Here is a 10,038-nt window from a genome sequence, read left to right as displayed (position 1 = left end):
TAACACTCTGGAGAGCAGGCACCCATTGTGCAGGAGCACAGGTGGGGCAAGGAGCATAACCTATTTATTTAGACCCTCCTCCAGTTTCTCATTGACTGAGAACTGTGAGATCACTGTTTCCTCCTACGTGGCCTAGGTCTTACTGTCTCCCATTGGGCCATTAAAATATTGGGCTGAGACCTTTCTAGCTGTCTCCACCTCCCTTTGTTTAGGGGAATCTTCATGGAAAATGTGCTATGGGCCACATACACTGCTCTCATACCCTCTCCCCCTCCCCCTCTACATCCTCTTTGCTCTGGGGAAATTCAGTAACAGCCTGGCCACATACTGTTTGTTTTCTATGAAGATAAGTCAGAGGCATGTTTCTTACATTATTGATGTCCCCTCTGCTCTGAGCCTCCTCATAGCTGAGCCCAGTCCTGGCTCATGCTCTGTCCCCAGCACATGTAAGCAGCACAGATTATTCTCAGTAAGTGGCTCTACCAAGGACCAGAGCCTGCTTCCCCCTCAGTCTTTTACTCTGGAGTAGGAACTATGTCTTATCATGCTTGAGTTTCCCAAACAAAGCACAGCCTCCAACATGCTGTTGGCACCTCACAACTATTTACTGAATAAATGACTATTAATGTAAAAAACATTTACACCTATGAAGAATTTTTGTGAGTTTATTTGAGCCAAACTGTCCACAATTGCTTGGAAGCAGAATCTCAATGCACTGGGATAATGCTCCGGAGAATAGCAGTTTTCACTTATTTTTTGTTTGTTTGTTAATTCTTTATTGTTGAAAGCATTACATATGTCTCCTTTTCCCCCCATTGACCTCTCCCTAGCCGCTCCCCGCCCCCACAAGTCCCTGTCCCACTACTAGCTGTGTCCTTTGGTTATGCTTATATGCATGTATACAAGTCCTTTGTTTGATCTCTTACCCCCTCCCACCTTTCCAGCCTCCCCTCTGAGGCTCACTGGTCTGTTTGATGCTTCTATGTCTCTGGATCTATTTTTACAAATTACCATCAAAGGTGGAGACCTGAGTGGCTTACATGAAATCCATTGGTGATAAATTAAGGAGGTGGGAGGAAGCAAAGGGGGTGAGGGGGGAACACCTCTGGGATTGGATAAAAAGTAAAATGATAGACACAAAATTCTTTTACTAGGGGGGGTACAGGATAGTTAACAGTCAATAATTAGCATGATAACAACAATGGAGGAATTAGTGGTATCTGTCCTGGCACATAGGTCGTTTGGTTGTGCCCTGAGGGGTCCAGAAAAAAGGAAAGTTACAAGTTACTCTGACATTTCAACAATATGTTGTCATAGATGCAAAAAGATAATAGGCTAAAGGGAAAGATAGGCCTTGTCAGGGAAGATACTCACCTAGGATATGACTACCCACCATAGTTAAGGTTTTAATTTCAGACAATCCTTTCTGGTTTTTTTAGGTCTTTGAGTTTGCAAGACTGGCATGTAGGTCTTCTCTGAGCTTGTTGGGTTAGCATGTGGCCCTTTTTTCATCCACATGACTAACAGGGACACACATTCTCTTTCATAACATGATATGGAGACATAATCAACTAAGAATCTATGTTATATCTTTTTAAAAATTCTTGTTTTTAACAAAATAACAATAATAATAATAATAATAATAATAATAACAAAATATTTCTTCAAGAGCAAACTCATGGTACCCTTACCAAAATTAAATATGTCATGGTATGAAAAAAAAACAAAAAACATCAGCCAGTTTATTTATTTTATTTATTTATTTTTAAATATCTTCTATTGATTTTTTACAGAGAGGAAGGGAGAGAGATAGAGAGCCAGAAACATTGACGAGAGAGAAACATCGATCAGCTGCCTCCTGCACATCTCCCACTGGGGATGTGCCCGCAACCCAGGCACATGCCCTTGACCAGAATCGAACCCGGGACCCTTCAGTCCGCAGGCCGATGCTCCATCCACTGAGCCAAACTGGCTTCAGCGAGCCAGTTTATTTCGGTTTGATTTTTTTTTTTTTAAGAGAGAGTGGAAGGGAGGGAGGAGCAGACAGAGAGAGGAACATCTACTAGTATGTGAGAGAGACACATCAACTGGTTGCCTCCTGCTCATGCCCTGACCTGAGCCAGGGATCTAACCTGAAACCCAGGTATGTGCCCTTGATAGGGAATTGAAACTGTAACCCTTTTGTCCATGGGCCAATGCTCTAACCACTGAACAATACAAGGCAGTGCATTTTTTAATGTTTTTGTTTGTTTATTTTATTTGTTCCTTGGTTGCTTCCTGTTTTATATCCCACATCTGAATGAAATCATATGGTTCTTGTCTTTTTTTCATCAGCTAATTTAACTTTGTGTGATATTCTCAAGATCCATCCATGTTATTGAAAATGGCAGTATTTTATCTTTTCTTATGGTTGAGTTGTATCCCATAGTATACATGTACCACATCTTCTTTATCCAATCATCTACTTCAGTTGTTTCTATATCTTGGCCACCAATAATAATGCTGCAATGAACATAGCTGTACATATAGCTATACAAATAAATGTTTTAAAAAATTTGGAGAAAATATCCAGAAGAGGAATTTCTGGATCATATGGTATCTCTGTTCTTAATTTTTTGAGGAATTTCCATACAGTTTTCCCTAGTGGCTGTACCAGTTAACATTCCCACTAGAAGTGAATGAGGGTTCCTTTTCTCCACATCCTCTCCAACATTTGTTATTTTCTGTTTTGTTGATAATAGCCAATGTAACAGGTAAGAGATGGTATCTCATTGTGGTTTTGATTTGCATTTTTCTTATAGATAGTGAAGTTGAGATTCTCTTTGTATATCTGTTGGACATTTGTATGATTTATTGGGAGAATTGTCTACTAAGGTCCTCTGCACATTTTTAAATTGGATTGTTTGGTTTTCTATTGTTGAGTTGTATAAGTTCTTTATACATTTTGGATATTAGGCCCTTATCAGAGCTATTGTTTCACTAGTGAATTCTACCAAACACTCAAAGAAGATTTAAAACCTATCCTTCTCAAACTCTTCCAAAAAAATTGAAGAGGCAGTAATATTTTCTAACTCATTTTATAAGGCCAACATTAGCCTGATACCAAAATCTGGCAAGGACACACACACACACACATACACACACATTACAAACCAATATCTCTGACAAATCTAGATGCAAAAATCATAAACAAAATACTAGCAAATAAAATATAACAATGCATTAAAAATAAATTAAGATCAAGTGGGGTTAACTTCAGGAGCACAAGGATGGTTCAACCTGTGTAAATCTATCAATATGATACCTTATTAACAAAAAAAAAAAGATAAAAATCATATGATCATGTCAATAGATGCAGACAAAACATTTGACAAGATACAATGTGACATGCATTTATGATAAAAACATTTAATAAGATGGTGATAGGGAAGTTTTGGACTGAAACCTGGATTCTTTGTCCGCCAGAGTCACAGAATGAATCCACAAACAGAAGGTGGTATAGAAAAGGTGGAAATTTATTGAAGAACAAGTATAGACTCGCACATGGGGAAAGGGAAAGATTCTCACAGCACAGACTCCCACGTGGGGAGGGGGAGAGAGTCCCACAGACTTTCTGTTTCCATGGTTTATAAAGGCTGCAGTTCCTGTGTCCTGATATCCGCTCTGATTGATCAATATTCCCTTTTGAATTGGTTACTATAATAACTCCTGAGGCACTTTTGATGATCGCATTTGAAGGCTGTTTTTGTTTTGTTTTTTAAGCAAGTCTCAACTTTTTAAAAATCTAGTTTGATTTTCAAAAAATTAGTTTCATTGCATACTTTTATCCCTAAACTGAAATAGATTTGAAATTGTGTTCTGCTGATCATGAAGAGGCATTCAAACTATTACCAACTGTTAAACAAAATCCAGATGCAAAGATAAGAAATAATCTACACAAAATATCATCTTTCAAAATCTGAGAGCAGAAGTATGTCTTAGGTTTCTTGTTCTAGAGCGAGAATAAACCAATCAGGAGAGATTGAGTGAGTGGGAGTGAGGAAGGCCAAGTCCCTGCTAGATTTGTGGTTTGTTTGTTTGTTTGTTTGTTTGTTTGTTTAAGATGTCTTTATTTATTTTTTTGTGATTAATCACTATGCTTTAATTATGTTCAATTTGTAACAATGAAATTGGGGGTCACCACAACATGAGGGACTGTATTAAAGGGTCGCAGCATTGGGAAGGTTGAGACCACTGGTCTAAGGTTTATTTCTACCTCAATTGCTGGCCTCTACCCAGCCTGGCCCTGTTCCGGGCTTGGGCAGGAGGCAACCAACTGATGTGTTTCTCTCACATCGATTATTTCTTTCTTTCCCTCTCTCCCCCACTCTCTCTAAACATCAAATATCCTCGGGTGAGGATTAAAAAAACAAACCACGGTGGGAAACCTGCTGAATGTTCTTGCGCATCTCCAGGAAGGCCTGCGGGGATGGTGCCTCGACATTCTGGAAGGTGTTCTGGACTCTGCCGAACAGCATGAACGTTTTATACACCAGATTGATGAACCCCAAGTGGTTCTCATCGAACAGGATGAAGACTCCAGGATCACGCCAGACTGAGCCATCTATGGTACCAGTGTCCACGCCATAGAAACACATCCTGCAGGTTCGGGGGTAGTTCTGGTCCCTTGAGCTCACGCCCACAGGCAGAACAAACGGGACAGGCTGCTCCTCTGCAGCTGCAGCCCCGGACTCCCCGATGCAGGGCTGGGCAGGGCTCTGCCAGCCATGGCTCTCGCTTTCCTCAGTCCCGTCTTCTTGCTGCTGCTCCTGCTCCCGGAGCACCTGCTCGTGAATCTCCTGGACCACGCGGGAGAGCTCGTTGAAGTCGCGGAAGATCTCGCCATCTCGCAGCTGGATGCGGTGCTTGAGCTGGATCTCTATGTCGTTGTGGTGTCCCGAGATATTGGTGACCCTGGCATATTTCCCATGGAATCTGAGCATGACAATCGATAGGCCGCAGCGATCGTATTTGCCTTGGAAGAGGCCTGGCCGGATGAGGTCGTCCGGGTGGCTGGGCGGGAGGTAGAGGCGGCGGTAGGCCAGGCGGTCATACCGCAGTGTGTCATCCAACAGCAGCACCGTCCCGAATTCCTCCCTAAGCCGTGTCGGTGAATCCCTTCGGTGGTCTGTCTTCTTGCACTGGCTGGTGAGCCTGTCCTTCTGCATCTGCAGGTGGCGGCTGTGGGGCCTGCGGTGGCGGCCTTCCATGCACTCCACCGCGGCTGATTTCCTCTCCGTCAGGCGAATTCTGAACGAGGGCTTGAATTGCATTGGACCATCCACATGGGTGTTAAGACAAGGCACGTACGTCCAACCAGTAATGCATAAGCCGTCCACCGCTACATACAGCAGTGTTTTATAGAGCTCAGTATCTAGCCCCCACAAACCCAAAATGTGTCTGTATGGGTGGAGCAGCTTCGCATAGACTTCTCGGTAAGACGTACCTACCGTCTGCAGATTCTGCAAGTTTTCACAAATGCCAAACTCCTCCCGGCAGCGCTGTCTCCAGATGCTGTTGATGTGCAGGATGTGGCGGAATTTGGTGCAGGCCAGGGCCAGGCTGGGCAGGTCGGTGCCGGGGAGCGAGGCGAAGATCTCCACCAGCATCTCCACCCGCAGGTCCTGCAGCGAGCAGTGCGGGAGCGGGCTGGGACTAGCGATTCCTCCACTGCCCGCCCAGCACCGCACTGCTGCGTCCGCCTCGAGGTGCTTTTCTGCCGAAGCCGGCTTGCCCTCGGCCGCTGCCTTCTCAGCTGGGAGCTGGCACTCCTGAGGACACCGACATCCCCGCGTAGAGCCCAAGCCGCAGAGGCAAGCGCACTCCTCCATACCTCCTTGCTTAACAGCCACCACAGTGTGGGCCACCCTGCCTCAGCTGGGTTTCAAACTGGCTAGGTCCGCCCTAAAGTCCAGCCACGCCCTCCAGGGCCTAGCCACGCCCCCTCAGAGAGGAGCCAATTGTAGGACTTTAATCCCGTAGCTGTTAACAGTCACCTCCCTCTCCCAGTGCCCCCTCCCTGTCCTCCCGCCCTAGCCCCAGGCAGTCACTAATCTCCTTTCTGTAGGGATATGCCTCCAGGGATATGCCTGGGGCGGGGGGGAGGGGGGGGGTGATGGACATTTCACAGAAATGCAGTAAAAAAAAACCACAAAACTCAGATATATCTACACAACGGAATACTGTACTACACTGTGGTAAAAAAGAAGGAGCTCTTGCCATCTGCAACAGCATGGATGGAACTGGAGAGCCCCATGCTAAGTGAAATAAGCCATTTAGAGAAAGATAAATACCACATGATCTCACTCGTTTGTGGAATATACAGAACAACATAGACTGATGAACAGGGACAGATCCAAAGACAGAGAAACAGTGATCAGACTATCAGTTCCCAGAGGGAATGTAGGGGAGAGTTGGGGTAAGGGGAAGAGATCAAGCAAAGGACTTGTATGCATGCATATAAGCCAAACCAATGGACATGGACAACAGGGGGATGAGAACATGAGTGGGGGGGGGGGGGTAGGTTGGGGGTTACTGGGGGGATGAGGACACATTTTTAATACCTTAACCAATAAAGAAATTAAAGATTAAAAAACATAAAAGAAAATAAAACATTCATGAGAATGCTTAAAAATTGGACCCTGTGGGGGGCTGTTTCTCTCTTTTCCATGTCCCGCATGGAAAAGGAAACAGTCCATTTGCTGAGTGGAGGAGCTGGGGATTAAGAAATTAAAGAAAGACCAAGATGCAGAAATAGATTTTAAGCTGGGGCCAGGTGGGCGCCATCCTCTCTGATGGAGAGGCGGCAAAAAGCTAGATTTGTGTTTTTAAAAGAATGAAATGATGATAACTTGATCATAACCAGGTTGTTTTCTCACCATTATCACAATGAGTAAAATATCCTTAGTCAATATTCACGAGTGAGAACTTTTTAAACTATGCACTTAATTTAAGTTGTTTGTTAAAACGTATGATCTATATTGAAATGTTTAGATGTGATAACAAAAATTAGAAATATTCTGAAAGGATAAAGAACATTTTCCAAGCTCATTGCAATGGTTTCTATCCCATCTTTTTGTATTTACTCACCCTGTAAATCAGCAAATTAATGGCAACCTGAGTTCACCCTGGATCAAGTGCATACTTTACCTATTTAGAAACCCCATGGGGTCTCAACCAATTAAATCCATATTGTGTCCCCTCTACAGCAAGGCCAAGAAGCCCAGTTTCTTCTACATATAGAAATTATCTACTGCCTGGAGAAAACAGTGACAGCTGAGAACGCTATAACCTTTTCCTGTCAAGCAAAAGCTCTGGTAGCCATAATATAAAACTTTCCTAAGTGGTCACACTACATACCTAGTAAGAGCTCACCAATGGGGAGAAAAAAAAGCCATTTAAACATTTAAAACTTCGTATGTACTATCATTGCCACCTCACTAGCCAATAAAAACACAGCCTTCTTAGTGTTTGTGAGAATGGTGATGTACCCTGCTACTGGGGGATTCTGGGCTACAATGGGGATGCCAGGGAGAAGAGATAGAGTTGGCCAGGAGAAGATTCCCCACCAGGCTCATTTGCCTTTTCTGCAACAAGCAAACAAGAAGCAGAGAAAGAAAAGAAAAGGAAGAGAAGAAAAGAGAAAATACTGGTGCATAAGAAAGTCCACTGACTGCTACGTGAATGTGGTCCTGCAACTCTGCCCAGATCTCCCACTTCCATGGGACCTGCCCCCCTCCCTGTATAATAAGAAGGTTAAATCTCATACAATCTTTCTAAGTCATGATACTTCATTAAGACTTCAAAATTCTAAACTTTTTAGACATAACTGTTATCAGAACATAGAATTCTGAAGCCAAAACACACACACACACACACACACACACACACACACACACACACACACACACATATATATACACTGAGTGGCCAGATTATTATGACCACCTGGCGTTTGTAGGCAAATTAGTTATAATTTCAAGTTGAAGTTGCTAGAGGACCAGACCATTATAAATAGGGAAGCAGGTTGTTTACCACAAGAGTAGGAGTGATTTTTTTCTGAAGATATGAGTAAACAATGCGATTTAACAGCCTTCAAATATCAAGAAATATTATCATTACCTATTCAATATTGTTACTCAAATCGTTGCTTATATCATGAAGGAACAAGAAGAGACCCTCGTAAATTGCGCTTGGACAGAGCTCTTAGCATGTACAAGGCCAAAGCTCTGCCTGTCAGCTAAAGCCTTCTAGAATATCAGTGTTTCTTGAACAAGTCAGTTGCTGGCTACTGCACTCAATATTTTCCAGAAAAAAAAGATGTTAGGATAACTCACTGAAAACCTCCAATGGGGGATAAGATCACCAACTGCACACCTTTCATCTCTAGCTACCAATTCCAGAAATAGCCTCGCCACACATTTGGGCACCAGATATGGTAATGCCATTGGCTGCCAAACAGAAATTCTCAAACTTCATGAGCCTAAGAATGGGGATTCTAGGGGTCAAGAAGATAGCAAATTGGTAGCATGAACCATAGTGACAGGGTTTGGAATCATGTGTGTGTGTTCCAGAACTTCCACCAAATCCAGTTCCCCAAATATAACCAAGGCACTGAAGGAAGCAGTGGAGGAGAGAGTGGGGCAGGCAAAACTTCTTTTAAAAAGATAGCCATAAATGGGAAATTTAATTGCTTTAACTCTAAAATAACTTGTTGAAAAGAGCCAACTTCTATAAACCAATATAAGACAAGAGCAAGTGAAAGAGTTTCAATGGCCAACAAATAAAGCACTCATGGTCACTGGGTTGCAGCCCTCCACTTGGTTATTCTCTTTTTTTTTCCCCATTGCAGGTTTTGAAAAATTAAAATGGGAATATATGTCTGCATATTATGAATATTCTTGTCAGCATTCTTTCCCTCATAACTCTCTTCTCTTTCAAATATATTCATTTCTTAAAGATTGGAGCATTGTATATTGTGAGCGTCTTTCCTTGTCAATATTGACCCTCAATGTTATTTTAGTGGCTAAGCTGAAGTCTGAATAAAACCCACTGTTCTATCCCTTATCTCCTGCTTTTCACAGAAGTTCTTTTATGGTGTAACCTAGGCTGTGACCAATGAACTCTTCTCACCAAAATTACTGACCATATTAATTCCATGATAACTCCTTCAATGAGGCCTGTTCCTCTCTGTCTTAATCTTCCATCTGGTCTGAGGACACTACATGGCTTCTTTATTACACAGTTTGTCTTCAGTTGATCCTTAGGTAACAGCATCTCTCACCCAGAGAGCCTCCTGGACCTGCCATGCTCCAGGACTCACCTCCAGTGAATTCTCCCCTCTTTGTGGACCCCTGAATTCCCCTCCTTGGTAATTCTCTCTTAACTAGAAGCCACGGTGGTTCCTCCACCACCACCATCACCATGCTATATCCACTTAGTGTTTCATAAGCCTAATGAATGTGTCCCAATTCCTCTTTACCTCTGTATACAGTTGTTTGGCCCATGTATTACACTAAAAGTATTTATTTGCTGACTATTGCCAACTATTCTACTTTGTAAGCTATTTAGAAGCTCAACACCATTTTATTAAAAAAATTCACCATTGAGCACTCTGACTCCTGTAAATGCCCATGTGAGACAAAAAGAAGCAATCAGTTAACCAAAAGTTGGCTTATATCTCCAAGGAGACATCTCTTTCGATTTTCAATTTAGAGTGACCTGCCCAAGAAATCATGTTTTCATAATTATTAGAAATATTCTGCAGGTTATTTGGCCAGGAAGTCAGTAGTTTACCTGAAACTCACATGAAATGAGAAGAATTTAGTTTGTTTTTTCTCCAATTTTGACTCAAGATAAATCAGGGCTGTGGAGACAAGGATGCTCCTGATTCTTTATGTAGCACCCAAGCTTACAGGAATTTGAGAGGTGTTGTAGAAAGTCACAAAAATCTTACCCATAATACATTGCTTTTGCTCCAAGGCAAAAATTGTTTGTAAA

At 42.6% G+C, this 10,038-nt stretch overlaps 1 protein-coding gene across 1 annotated transcript; it reads right to left on the bottom strand.

Moving 5' to 3' along the window:
* Positions 1–4,400: 4,400 nt before the first annotated feature.
* On the bottom strand, positions 4,401–5,870 carry LOC132226652 (F-box only protein 31-like). Its single transcript, XM_059681189.1, has one exon. The coding sequence runs from the start codon at positions 5,868–5,870 to the stop codon at positions 4,401–4,403; it is 1,470 nt and encodes a 489-aa protein (XP_059537172.1).
* Between the last annotated feature and the right edge of the window lie 4,168 nt (positions 5,871–10,038).

Source organism: Myotis daubentonii, chromosome 2 (genome assembly GCF_963259705.1).
Source record: "Myotis daubentonii chromosome 2, mMyoDau2.1, whole genome shotgun sequence".
NCBI classification, from domain to species: Eukaryota; Metazoa; Chordata; class Mammalia; order Chiroptera; family Vespertilionidae; genus Myotis; species Myotis daubentonii.
This window is presented reverse-complemented; position numbering and strand designations above follow the sequence as displayed.

Coding starts and splice junctions, on each gene's coding strand:
- LOC132226652 (XM_059681189.1), bottom strand. CDS start 5,870: ATGGAGGAGTGCGCTTGCCTCTGCGGCTTGGGCTCTACGCGGGGATGT.